The 14,041-nt window shown below is 45.0% G+C and overlaps 1 protein-coding gene across 5 annotated transcripts; it reads right to left on the bottom strand.

Moving 5' to 3' along the window:
* Positions 1-4,828: 4,828 nt before the first annotated feature.
* Positions 4,829-9,313, bottom strand: wdr89 (WD repeat domain 89). 5 transcript variants are annotated; one of them, XM_070879494.1, is made up of 3 exons: positions 8,857-8,949; positions 7,887-8,045; positions 4,829-6,520 (listed from the first exon to the last, which is right to left on the bottom strand). In XM_070879494.1, exon 3 carries the CDS (start codon positions 6,483-6,485, stop codon positions 5,319-5,321), a length of 1,167 nt encoding a protein of 388 aa, XP_070735595.1. In that variant the 5' UTR covers positions 6,486-6,520; positions 7,887-8,045; positions 8,857-8,949; the 3' UTR covers positions 4,829-5,318. The 5 variants fall into 5 exon arrangements, with proteins under 5 accessions (XP_070735595.1, XP_070735594.1, XP_070735597.1 ...); XM_070879493.1 differs by lacking the exon at positions 8,857-8,949 and adding an exon at positions 8,601-8,846; XM_070879496.1 differs by lacking the exons at positions 7,887-8,045; positions 8,857-8,949 and adding an exon at positions 9,234-9,313.
* Positions 9,314-14,041: the final 4,728 nt, after the last annotated feature.

Genomic DNA, 14,041 nt, shown 5'->3' with positions numbered 1-14,041 from the left:
TGGGGAAAATGTTGGAATCAATTATTAAAGATGAAATAACAGCACATTTGGAAAGCAGTGGCAGGATCGGTCCAAGTCAACATGGATTTAAGAAACATTGAAACATAGAAAATAGGTGCAGGAGTAGGCCATTCAGCCTGTCAAGCCTGCACCACCATTCAATATCGTGGCTGATCCTTCACCTCAGTACCCGACTAATAAGGATTCCCTTCAGTTCCTCCTTCTTGCTAGACCCTCGGTCCCCTAGTATTTCCAGAAGATTATTTGTGTCTTCCTTAGTGAAGACAGAACCAAAGTATTTCTTCAGTTGGTCTGCCATTTCCTTGTTCCCCCATTATAAATTCATCTGATTCTGACTGCAAGGGACCTACATTTGTCTTCACTAATCTTTTTCTCTTCACAAATCTATAGAAGCTTTTGCAGTCAGTTTTTATGTTCCCTGCAAACTTACTCTCATACATTTTCTCTCTCCTAATTAAACCCTTTGTCCTCCTCTGCTGAATTCTAAATTTCTCCCAGTCCTCAGGTTTGCTGCTTTTTCTGGCCAATTTATATGCCTCTTCCTTGGATTTAACACTATCCCTAATTTTCCTTGATAGCCATGGTTGAGCCACCTTCCCCATTTTATTTTTTACACCAGACAGGGATGTACAATTGTTTAAGTATCCTTTAAATATCATTCGCCAGTCTATCCTAGCCAATTCACATCTCATACCATCAAAGTTACCTTTCTTTAAGTTCAGGACCCTAGTCTCTGAATTAACTGTGTCACTTTCCATCTTAATGAAGAGTTCTACCATATTATGGTCACTCTTCCCCAAGGGGCCTTGCACAACAAGATTGCTAATTAATCCTCTCTCATTACACAACACCCAGTCTAGGATGGCCAGCTCTCTAGTTGGTTACTCGACATATTGGTCTGGATAACCATCACTTACACCAGTTTGGTTAGCCCAATCTATATGTAGATTAAAGTCGCCCATGATAACTGCTGTACCTTTATTGCACGCATCCCTAATTTCCTGTTTGATGCCATCCCCAACCTTACTACTACTGTTTGGTGGTCTGTACACAACTCCCACTAGTGTTTTCTGCCCTTTGGTGTTCCGTAACTCTACCCATACAGATTCCACATCATCCAAGTTAATGCCCTTCCTTACTATTGCGTTAATCTCCTCTAACCAGCAACGCTACCCCACCTCCTTTTCCTTTCTGTCTATCCTTCCGGAGTATTGAATATCCTTGGATGTCTCTGTCTGTCCCACCTGTAACAGTCATTGAAGGAAAGGGGGGAGTCTAGTTTGTCACACGCTCTTTCCGCTGCCTGCGCTTGTTTTCTTCATACTCTCGGTGATGAGACTCGAGGTGCTCAGCGCCCTCCTGGATGCTCTTCCTCCACTTAGGGTGGTCTTTGGCCAGGGCCTACCAGGTGTCGGTGGGGATGTTTCACTTTATCAAGGAGGCTTTGAGGGAGTCCTTGAAACGTTTCCTCTGCCCACCTGGAGCTCGTTTGCCGTGTAGGAGTTCAGAGTAGAAAGCTTGCTTTGGGAATTGTGTGTCGGGCATGCGAATAATGGGGCCCGCCCAACGGAGTTGGTCGAGTGTGGTCAGTGCTTCGATGCTGGGGATATTGGCCTGATTGGTGCGTCTATCCTCCCAGGGGATTTGCAGGATCTTGCGGAGACATCGCTGGTGGTACTTCTCCAGTGCTTTGAGGTGTCCACTCTATATGGTCCACGTCTCTGAGTCATACAGGAGGGCGGGTATCACTACAGCCCTGTAGACCATAAAGCTTGGTGCTAGATTTGAGGGCCTGATCCTCGAACACTCTCTTCCTCAGGTGACCTGGCTCTATTCCCACTAGACTGCTGACCACCCAACTTCCTTCTTTGGCTCCCATGTTAGCTGACATTGTTAACGGTTCACTCCCCTCAGGTACTGTTCCCCTCTCCTTCAAATCTACTGTCATCACCCCTCACCTCAAAAAAAAACCCTTGACCCCACTTTGCTCGCTATCGCCCCATCTCCAACCTTCCTTTCTTGTCTAAAGTACTTGAACGTATTGTCACATCCCATATCCCTGACCATCTTTCAATTAATTTAAGTTTGAATTCCTTCAATCTGGTTTTCGCCCCTACCACAGTACCGAAACGGCTCTCATCAAAGTCACAAATGACATCCTTTGTGAGCGTGACAAAGGTAAACTATCCCTCCTCGTCCTTCTGGACCTGTCTGCAGTCTTTGACACAGTTGACCACGCCATCCTCTTCCAACGCCTCTCCACCAATGTCCAGCTGGGTGGGATTGCACTTACATGGTTCCATTCTTATCTATCTAATTGTAACCAGAAAATCTCCTGCAATGGCTTCTCTTCCCACTCCCACATTGTTACCTCTGGTGTCCCCCAAGGATCTGTCCTTGGCGCTCTCTTATTTGTCATCTACATGCTGCTCCTTGGAGACATCATCCGAAAACACAGCGTCAGTTTCCACATGTATGCTGACGACACCCAGCTCTACCTCTCCACCACTTCTCTCGACCCCTGCTTGGTATCTAAATTGTCAGATTGCTTGTCCGACATCCAGTACTGGATGAGCAGAAATTTTCTCCAATTAAATATTGGGAAGACCGAAGCCATTGTCTTTGGTCCCCGCCACAAACTGCGTTCCCTAACCACTGACTCCATCCCTCTCGCTACCATCAATCTGAGGTTGAACAAGATTGTTCGCAACCTAGATGTCATATTTGACCCTGAAATGTGTTTTCAGCCTCATATCTGCAGCATAACTAAAACCGTCTTTTTCCACCTCCATAACATTGCCCACTTCCGCCTCAGCTCTTCTGCTGCTGAAACCCTCATTCATGCCTGTTACCTCTAGACTTGACTACTCCAACTCACTCCCACATTCTACACTCCGTAAACTTGGTCATTCAAAACTCTGCAGCCCGTGTCCTAACTCGCACCAAGTCACGATCACCCATCACCTCTGTGCTTTCTGACCTACATTGGCTCTCGATTAAGCAACACCTCAATTTCAAAGTTCTCATCCCAGTTTACAAATCACTCCATGGCCTCGCCCCTCCCGATCTCTAAGTATTTTCAGCCTCACAACTCCACAAGATGTCTGCGCTCCTCAAATTCTGCCCTCTTGAACTTCCCACATTATAACTGCTCAACCATCAGTGGCCGTGCCTTCAGCTGTTTGGGCCCTATGCTCTGGAACTCCCTCCCTAAACCTCTCTGCCTCTTTACCGCTCTTTCCTCCTTTAAGGCATTCCTTAAAAGCTACCTCTTTAACTAAACTTTTGGTCATCTGCCTTAATTTCTTTGTTTTATCTTGTTTCAGTGCTGTGACGCACCTTGGGATGTTTTACTATGTTAAAGGTGCTATATAAATAAAAAAATGATAATCTTAAAATTAGAGGTAGGCCATTTAGGAGTTAAATTAGGAAGCAGTTTGTCACACAAATTCGTAGTGGATATCAGGATCTCTCTCCTCTAAAAGGCCGATGGAAGCTGGGTCAATTTAAATTTTGAAGAATGGGATCGATAGATTGTTGTTAGGTAAGGGTATCAAAGAATATGGAACAACAGAGTTGAGGTACAGATCAGCCACAATCTAACTGAATGGCTCAATGAGCTGAATGGCCTGCTCCTTTCAGCCACATATCTGCTTTAAGGCTGTAATAATCTCTAAGTTGCCTTACAGCAACCAATCTTTGGAAATGGGTCACTTTTTTCCAACCTTTGGGAAACCGGACATCACAGTCACTCCAATTCGATTTCAGGGCCCTGCTCAAATTCCACTGCCCCAACCGAGCAAGTATCTAAACAATCTAACACAAGGGTTTATTTCTAGAGCGAAAGAATTGAAAAGTAGGGAAGTTATGCTAAACCGGTATAGAGCACTGCGTGCAGCTCTGGTCGCCATATTATAAAAAGGATATAAAAGGCACTGGAGAGGGTGCAGAGAAGATTTACAAGGATGACACCAGAAATGCGAGGGTATCCATATCAAGAAAGGATGAATAGACTGGGTCTTTATTCTCTTGAACAAAGGCTGAGGGGTGACCCAATAGGAGGTCTTTAAAATTATGAAAGGTTTTGATAGAGTGGATACAGAGAGGATGTTTCCACTTGTGGGGATGAGCATAACTAGAGGCCATCAATATAAGATAGTCACCAAGAAATCCAACAGGGAATTCAGAAGAAACTTCTTTACCCAAAGAGTGGTAAGAATGTGGAACTCACTACCACAGGGAGTGGTTGAAGTGAATAGTATAGATGCATTTAAGGGGAGGCTGGACAAGCATGTGAGGGAGAAGGGATTAGAGGGTTATGCTGATAGATTTAGATGAGGAAAGACGGGAGGAGCCTTGAGTGGAGCATAAACACCAACAATGGACTGGTTGGGCCGAATGGCTTGTTTCTGTGCCATATATCCTATGTAATCCTAGTCAACATTGTAGTAAACAATGGGTTGATGGTTGTCCTACTACTATTTCAATTAGACAATGGAAATAACTCAGGAGATATATATAACGTGAATTGGTATCAACTGTTTTACACTATCGTCCAAAGTCAAAATTACTCCCATGCACTCATCAAAATTATCAGCAACATACCCTACCTCTTCCAGTGCAGAACAGCTTTCATTAACAACTTGATGGTAGTGTTGCATTTAAAAGGTGACAGTAATATAGGCCCTGCTCCACAATATAACACAATATAACATGTACACGATTTTTGATAGGGGATTATAACCAGGCCATTTTGAACACAAAGTCACACCAGGATGACATTGTCCAATACAAATAGTTAGTCCGGTTTTAATGAGTTACAAAGAAAATAAATAAAACCAGTATGTCTTCTACAACCAACAATTCACTTTGAATCGGTCATTCGTGTAGCATCTATACCTTTAGTTATATGGAACTTAAGAATTTAATCCTGATAGATTTCTACAAACATGATCTTTCTCTAGTTTTTCAAAGGCACTAAATTCCTGATTAAACAAAACGTCCTTTTATTAAAGTATTAATGTCACAGGTTAGCAAGAAAACTAGGATCATCTGAATAAAATTCCAACTCCCAACATATCTCTTGCTCTATCTTTTAGAATGTTATTGTGTTGCACTTTTTAGGTTTGTCCAATTAAAGCCACATTGTTTAGAAGCAATACGAATCTGGAGTCAATTAGTAGCCGTTGAACGGATGAATTCCTGACAGACAGGAAGAATTTATTTTCCGCAGCAAAACAGAAACTGATCTCAATGGAATTCAGCTGTAGGCAAATGTGAGGAGTTGTCTGTATATCTTACTTCTTGCTTTTGTAAGCATTTTTGCTGTGAAGTCTCATTTTTCTGTGCACATCGGACGGAAGCTTCATTGATGTCTTCTTTTCTGCAGTCATTTCTGTGGCATTTGGTTTCCATAAAAACAGCTGGGCATCTTCACCACATGTCAGCAAAGAATTATCCTCAGAATCCCAATAAAAGGCACGAACTGTCGCCGAGTGTCCATCATGTAGTGTGTACATGTGGGCGAGGCCCCCACTGTCACAGTTTAAAAAGTGAAGCTTCCCCATATGGCTGCCACCTAATACAAACAACTTTTCAGCCTCTTCATGGTAAAAGCCTCCAATCAGGTAGTCTAGGTTGCCACTGTCAAATTTCAAGCTTTCTCTGGCATCCTGCATCTTCACGAGTGTGATGGGCTCATCATTGTGCAGATGGGCAAGGTCCCACAGAAAGAAACCTTCATCATAGGTCATGCAAAAGATCTGCTTCTGCTCCTTACCAGACCAGCCAACAAAACTGACAGAGGAATCGGAGTTGCAAGTTGCAAGAAGAGCATCATCTTCTGTCTCCTGGCTGATGTCAAAAATGTTGACCAACCCATCAGTTGACCCCGATGCTACCATGTTGGGATTCGAAGGATGGAAACGCACTTGGGTGATGTCGTTGTTGTGGGTCTCTGAATAAACCCCGAGAGGTTCCAGACCTCCAAGACTATCCACGTTTGTCCCACTTCGAGCATCCCAGAAAACCATGAAAGTATCTTCCTCAACCTTTTCTGTTCCAGCACAGATAACCAAATCATTACAGCTGATATCAAAGCTGATGAATGCGTTATTGGGATAGCCTTTATAAGTCTGAACTGCATCTGTGCTAGATGAGCGCACATCCCAACACTTCACTGTCCCATCACATGATGCAGAGAATAGCAACTGGCCATTGGTTTGTGCAAACCTAATCCCACTAATAGGAGCAGAGTGGCCCTGGAACTGCTGAACTAGAGTCAGAGTCTGTTTATTGTATACACGGACACAGTGGTTAGAACATGAAACAGCGACTAGTTGACTGCTTTGTCCTTTGGATGATTTTAGGCAGTCAATATCCAGCAGATAGGTTAAATCTTCAGTTTTGTGTTTGGATCGTTTTGCAATGCGCAGGTTATTAAACCACCTCTCAATCTCCTCCATGAGTGAACTGCTCCCTCTACGATGTTAGCTGTTTGCTGATACACAATGAGATAAATAAGCATACATAAATAGATTGACAAAGAGCATCCTGACCAAAATGATTCGGTGGTACAGGGATATATTCTTTAGTGCTGTTCTCCAAAACCTCAACTCAAAGTTTAATGCATTCTGTAGCTGAACCAATGGCTCAAATACCCATCTCTGAACCGTTCAGACCAGGAATGTCCCAAGTCTGATTGTCAAGGCAATGGTCATCAAAACTCAGATTGACTGTTCTTAGGAGATCAACACGTGGATTTTCTAGCAGAGGCCACTGGATGGCAATCAAGAGCAGAAACCCTGTCTGATTTTTCCCATCTGTGACTCAGGAACACAGAGGCTAGTTGTAGCGACCTTATGACCACGCCAAGAGAGATCTGCTAATTCAGTACCAGACCAGATTAATTCACTCATTCAGCTAGCAGGATTGCATCCGCAACTAAAATGCAATCTTCACACCCTATTGGTACAATTCACGTTGCGCTGATCAGTTCAGCAGTTATTTTCCATCCTAATTCATTTTGAAAAATTATACTTAAAACATGCTGATGAAATATTCATCATTTTCAGCTCAAAATCAAACAATGGACAATTAACTTTTTTTCTCTATCACCCACCTCTTTAAGCTGTTCTGCCCTGCCCACCTCTTAACAAGCACGAGGAGCTCATGGATTTCTTCAAGATAGACACCATTTGTTAATCTGCCTCTGCTGCTTCCCCCTTCAACACTCACTAAGAGAAACTTCACTCGAGCCCTGAACCTCAGTCTCTAGTTTCTCCCCGAAACTCATCTCATCAGTGAGGCCTACCTCCTCCTCCCTCAACCCCATTTCCACTCAACTTCACTTCCTGACCTCCATATTCACCAATACTGTAAATAGTTCTCAGTCCTCAGGAACTGTCCGCATCCACTTAAAAGCACTTAATAACTTCCTCTTCAAAAAAAAACACCCCAATCTCTCTGTCTTTGCTAACGACTGCCCTATCTCCAACCTCCTTTCCTCTCCTAGATCTGTGAATCTTGCATCGCCTCCCAGATCACTCACCATTTCTATTGCAAATTCCTGTTTATACCCTCCAAATCAGATTTCTGCCATTCCACAGCACCAAAATAGCCCTAACCAAATTCATCAATGACAATGTCTGCAGTGCACTATCTCTCCTCATCTCTCTGTAGCCTTTTATATAGATCACTGCTTTCCTCCATTGTTTAGCTTTGCAGTCACTTGGTTCCATTCTTATCCAATCACATCTCTAGCAATCAATCTCTTTCCACACCAACACCATCATCTCTGGAGTCCTCCTTCATCTACCCCCCACCCACTTAGGATCAGCTTCCACATGTAGGCTGACAATACAAACCTCGACCTCTCCATCATCTGTTTAACCCTTCTAAAGCCTCTGTGCTGACTGCTTGTTCGACATCTGTGCCTCAGCAGGTAGCACTCTCGCCTCGGAGTCAGAAAGTTGTGAGTTCAACTCCCTCTCCAGACTTGGGTGAGCGTAAAAGATCCCATGGCACTATTTCAAAAGAAGAGCAGAGAAGTTAAACCTGGTATCCTGGCCAATACTTATCCCTCAAACAACTAAAAAAAGATTATCTAGTCATTGTCACATTGCTGTTTTTGGGAGCTTGCTGCGTGCAAATTGGTTACTGCATTTCCTACATTACAGCAGTGAGTAAACTTCAAAAGTACTTCATTGATTGTAAAAAGCGTTGGGGCTTCCTGAGTTTATGAAAGGCACTATATAAATGCAAGTCTTGCTTTCTTTCTTTCACAAACATCCTCACTGACTCCCACAGCTACACAGCCTAAAATTCAATCTTCTCAATCTTGTGTTGAAACCCCTCCTCCATTTCCTCACTATTTTTGTAACCTTCTCAAAGTGCTACAACTATTTTTGAGTTGTAAACTTTAATCAATTGCCCCCTGATTAAAAGGGGGGGGGGGGGGGCACACTCCAAATACTTTTCAAGTGCCCCCTCTCAAAGTGCTATAACCTCCCCACCCTCAACCTGACCTGACCACCCCATCGGCCCTCAACCCCACCCCCGACTCCAACCTCTCCCCTTACCTTAACCTCTCGCCACCCTGAAAAACTCAACTTCACAGGAAACTGGGGTCTACTTTGTGATTTTGTGATCTTTTATTGGATCAAAACGACAGGCCGGGCGGGCCTGAGCTGAGCTGAGCTGAGCCACCAGTGGGGGCGAAAGGCCCCACAATCCCCGGTGTCGGGGTCAGCCGGGCTCGGACACTGCCACTGACCGCGGTCCCGGGGCTCGGAGAGCAGCACCGGTCCGTGATCCGGCTCTCCCTCTCTCACCTACCATGTGTCCGCTCGCCCGGCGCCGCGTCTCTGAGTTTCCGGAGGAAGCAGCGCCGAGTCTGCAGCTCCCGATTAAACCGCGCGGCCGCTTATAGTCGTCCCATACGGTATTAAAGGGACTGTGGGCTCTCACTGTATTAAAGGGTCTGTGGGCTCTCACTGTATTAAAGGGTCTGTGGGCTCTCACCGACTTGTTTAAATTCAACAGGACCCTGTGCTCTGTGTTGTTATCAGGCCCATTATGTCAAGGACTTGAAAGTGAAGCTAAAGGCTAAAATCAGATTAATGGAGAAAGGGAAATTAATGAATGAATACTACATCGATCTCCATGAATTAATGTCCACTATTCAAATAATGCCACTCGGGTACATCACATACCTGCATGGTTGTGTTATACCTTAGAGTTTAAGTAATTAAAACAATGAAAAATAAATAATTTCTTCAGGGACATTCTCTGATCGGCTGCCATAACTGCAGTGGAAGATTGCCGGAAATTCTAGATTGATAGGTAAACGTCCAACAAACGTTCGCCAGAGTTATGGCAGCTGATAGGGAGGACTCTCAATGAAATTTCCGCTGAAGGTGTCCAGTTATTGGTGAGGCATGAATGTAACATTGAATCCTGCTTTAATATTGATTAAAAAATTACAGTGATAAAACTTTCAACTTGGTTTAACCGCTGACCTCATACCCACCCTAACCTGTTTATTAACTTGGTATAATTGACTTCTGATGATAACCATCACCTCAGCCAGTAACACTCTTTGCAAATACTGAAAAACATTGTCAATAATGAAACCAGTCGGTGGAAGCCTTTGTCCCAATAGCCACATTAACCCACGTAAAGGGGAGATAAAAATAAGAGAAGAATGATATTTTTACACTGGGTACTTTCACCGATAATTAAATACACAGCAGTTCTCTGATTGATCCTTGGGTGAATTATCGAATCATCGAAATTTATGGCACAGACGGAGGCCATTCAGCCTATCGTGTCTGGTGTCTGCGCTGTCAAAAAAGAGCTATCCAGCTTAATCCCATTTTCCAGCTCGGTCCGTAGCCCTGTAGGTTACAGCACTTCAAGTGCATATCCAAGTACTTTTTAAATGCGATGAGGGTTTTTACCTCTACCACCCTTTCAGACAGTGAGTTCTCTTCAACTCCCCTCCAATCCTTCCACCAATTACTTTAAATCTATGCCCCCTGGTTATTGACTTGCCTGGTTTGGTATTTTTCCAATACTAATCAGGAAAGTCCTCGGTTTCAGTTCCAGTCTGTGCTGAATTAACCAGTTTCAACTGAAGCATCAATTGGGCTGCCATAAAGGACCTAAAAACACATGGTCTAGGCAGGGGAACAAGCATCCAAGTGTTCCGATCTTGAGACCCCCATTGGAAATCATGCATGCTTCACTGTCGAGATCCACACTTGATGGCGTGCCACTTGGACGGGGAACAAAGGGCTGTCAGTGGCTCTGGAAAAATATAAAACCCTAGAAGAGGAGAAAAGAAAGGATTTTTTATATTATAAATGACCAGATAATCCCGAAGATTGTATTGCCTGCCCAGTGCCAGGTTTAAGGATATCTCCTCTGGGCTGGAGAAGAACTTGAAGTGGGAGGGGAAAGATCCAGTTGTCATGGTCCACATAGATATCAATGACATAGGTAGGACAAAGAATGAGGTTGTGCTGAGGGAGTATGAGCAGCTAGGGAATAAACTAAAAAGCAGAACCACAAAGGTAATAATCTCTGGATTACTACCTGAGCCATGAGTGAATTGGCATAGGGTAAATAAGATCAGAGAGATGAATGCATGGCTCACAGATTGGTGTGTGAGAAATCGGTTTGGATTCATGGGGCACTGGCAGTAGTACTGGGGCAAGAGGGAAGGGTTTCACCTAAACCATGACTAAGAAAATAATAAAGCAAGTGAAGATAGATTATGAGAGTAAACTAGCAAGAAATAGCAACAGACAGTAAGAGCTTCTACAGGTATATAAGAAGGAAGACAGTAGCTAAAGTAAACGTTGGCCCCTAAGAAGATGAGTTTGGGGAACTAATAATGGGAAACGCCAGAGCCTTGGAATAAATATTTTGTATCTGTCTTCATGGTAAAAACATCCCAATAATAATAGATAATCAAAGGGCTGTAGGGAGGGGGGAACTTAAAACAATCACTGTCAATAGAGAAAAAGTACTAGGCAAACTAATGGGACTAAAGGTGGAAAAGTCCCCTGGACCTGATGGCCTGCATTCAAGGGTCTTAAAAGAAGTGGCTACAGAGATAGTGGGTGCATTGGTTGTACCAGCATCATCATCATCATAGGCAGTCCCTCGGAATCAAGGAAGACTTGCTTCCACTCTCAACATGAGTTCTTTGGTGGCTGAACAGTCCAATACGAGAACCACAGTCCCTGTCACAGGTGGGACAGATAGTCATTGAGGGAAAGGGTGGGTGGGACAGCTTTGCCGCACACTCTTTCTGCTGCCTGCGCTTGATTTCTGCATACTCTCAGCGCCCTCCCAGATGCACTTCCTCCACTTAAGATGGTCTTTGGCCAGGGACTCCCAGGTGTCAGTGGGAATATTGCACTTTATCAGGGAGGCTTTGAGGGTGTCCTTGTAATGTTTCCTCTGCCCACCTTTGGCTCACTTGCTGTAAAGGAGTTCCGAGTAGAGCGCTTGCTTTGGGAGTCTCGTGTCTGGCATGTGAACTATGTGGCCCACCCAGCAGAGCTGATCGAATGTGGTCAGTGCTTCGATGCTGGGAATGTTGGCCTGGTCGAGGACGCTAATGTTGGTGCGTCTGTCCTTCCATGGGACTTGTAGGATCTTGCGGAGACATTGTTGGTGGTATTTCTCCAGCGACTTGAGATGTCTACTGTACATGGTCCATGTCTCTGAGCCATACAGGAGGGCAGGTATTACTACAGCCCTGTAGACCATGAGCTTGGTGGCAGTTTTGAGGGCCTGGTCGTTTCCTCAGGCAGCCGAAGGCCGCACTGGTGCACTGGAAGCGGTGTTGAATCTCGTCGTCAATGTCTGCTCTTGTTGATAAGAGGCTCCCGAGGTATGGGAAATGGTCCACGTTGTCCAGGGCCGTGCCGTGGATCTTGATGACTGGGGGGCAGTGCTGTGTGGTGAGGACAGGCTGGTGGAGGACCTTTGTCTTACGGATATTTAGTGTAAGGCCCATGCTTTCGTACGCCTCAGTAAATACGTCGACTATGTCCTGGAGTGCAGTCTTTGTATGTGCGCAGACGCAGGCATCGTCCGCGTACTGTAGCTCGACAACAGAGGTTGGGGTGGTCTTGGAACTGGCCTGGAGATGGCAAAAGTTGAACAGGTTCCCACTGATTCTGTAGTTTAGTTCTACTCCAGCGGGGAGCTTGTTGACTGTGAGGTGGAGCATGGCAGCGAGGAAGATTAAGAAGAGGGTTGGGGCGATGACACAGCCCTGTTTGACTCCGGTCCGGATGTGGATTGGGTCTGTAGTGGATCTGTTTGTAAGGATCATGGCCTGCATGTCGTCGTAGAGCAGGCGGAGGATGGTACCGAACTTTTGGGGGCATCCGAAACGGTGGAGGGTGCTTCATAGACAGTTTCAAAGACCTTTGTAAGGTTGAAGAAGGCCATGTATAGGGGCTGGTGCTGTTCCCTGCATTTTTCCTGCAGTTGTCGCGCTGCAAAAATCATGTCCCTTATGCCCCGTAGGGGACGAAATCCACACTGTGACTCCAGGAGGAGCTCTTCGGCCTCAGGGAGAAGATGGTTGAGGGGAACTCTAGCGACAACTTTCCTACTGACTGATAACAGGGAGATTCGTCTGTAGTTGCCAGCATCGAAGCACTGACCACACTCAACCAGCTCCGTTGGGTGGGCCACATTGTTCGCATGCCTGACACAAGACTCTCAAAGCAAGCGCTCTACTCGGAACTCCTACATGGCAAGCGAGCCCCAGGTGGGCAGAGGAAAGGTTTCAAGGACATCCCCAAAGCCTCCTTGATAAAATGCAACATCCCCACCGACACCTGGGAATCCCTGGCCAAAGACTGCCCTAAGTGGAGCAACAGCATCCAGGAGGGCACTGAGCACCTCCAGTCGCTGAGAGCATGCGGAAAGCAAACGCTGGCAGTGGAAGGACCATGCGGCAAACCAGTCCCACCCATCCTTTCCTTCAATGACAGTCTGTCCCAACTGTGACAGAGACTGTAATTCCCATATTGGACTGTTCGGTCACCTAAGAACTCACTTTTAGAATAGAAGCAAGTTTTCCTTGATTTCGAGGGACTGCCTATGATGATGAATCTACCAAAATTCCCTGGATTCTGGAGAGGTCCCAGTGGATTGGAAAAGCGCAAATGTAACATCCCTATTCAAGAAAGGAGGGAGACAGAAAGCCAGGAAACTATAGACCAGTTAGCCTAATATCTGTCATTCCATTATTAAGTAAATAGTAGCATGTCATTTAGAAAATCATAATACAATCAAGCAGAATCAGCATGGTTTTATGAAAGGGAAATCATATTTGACAAATTTGCTAGAGCTTTTGAGGATGTAACGAGCAGGGTAGATAAACATAAGAACATAAGAACATAAGAACATAAAAATTAGGAACAGGAGTAGGCCATCTAGCCCCTCGAGCCTGCTCCGCCATTCAATAAGATCATGGCTGATCTGGCCGTGGACTCAGCTCCACTTACCCGCCCGCTCCCCGTAACCCTTAATTCCCTTATTGGTTAAAAATCTATCTATCTGTGACTTGAATACATTCAATGAGCTAGCCTCAACTGCTTCTTTGGGCAGAGAATTCCACAGATTCACAACCCTCTGGGAGAAGAAATTCCTTCTCAACTCGATTTTAAATTGGCTCCCCCCTATTTTGAGGCTGTGCCCCCTACTTCTAGTCTCCCCGACCAGTGGAAACAACCCCTCCGCCTCTATCTTGTCTATCCCTTTCATTATTTTAAATGTTTCTATAAGATCACCCCTCATCCTTCTGAACTCCAACGAGTAAAGACCCAGTGTACTCAGATCACTGGCACGTGTAGAACGTGTAGAAGGGGAAGCAGTAGATGTCATGTATTTGGATTTCCAGAAAGCAATCTGTTGTGTATCTGTAAAGCATGCACTCCCATGTTCTGCCACCAGGGAGTGCACCCCTTGAAGTCCCAAAGGATCCCAG

Source organism: Pristiophorus japonicus, chromosome 4 (genome assembly GCF_044704955.1).
Source record: "Pristiophorus japonicus isolate sPriJap1 chromosome 4, sPriJap1.hap1, whole genome shotgun sequence".
NCBI classification, from domain to species: Eukaryota; Metazoa; Chordata; class Chondrichthyes; family Pristiophoridae; genus Pristiophorus; species Pristiophorus japonicus.
Note: the sequence above shows the minus strand (reverse complement) of the source record. Positions and strands in the feature narration are given on the sequence as shown.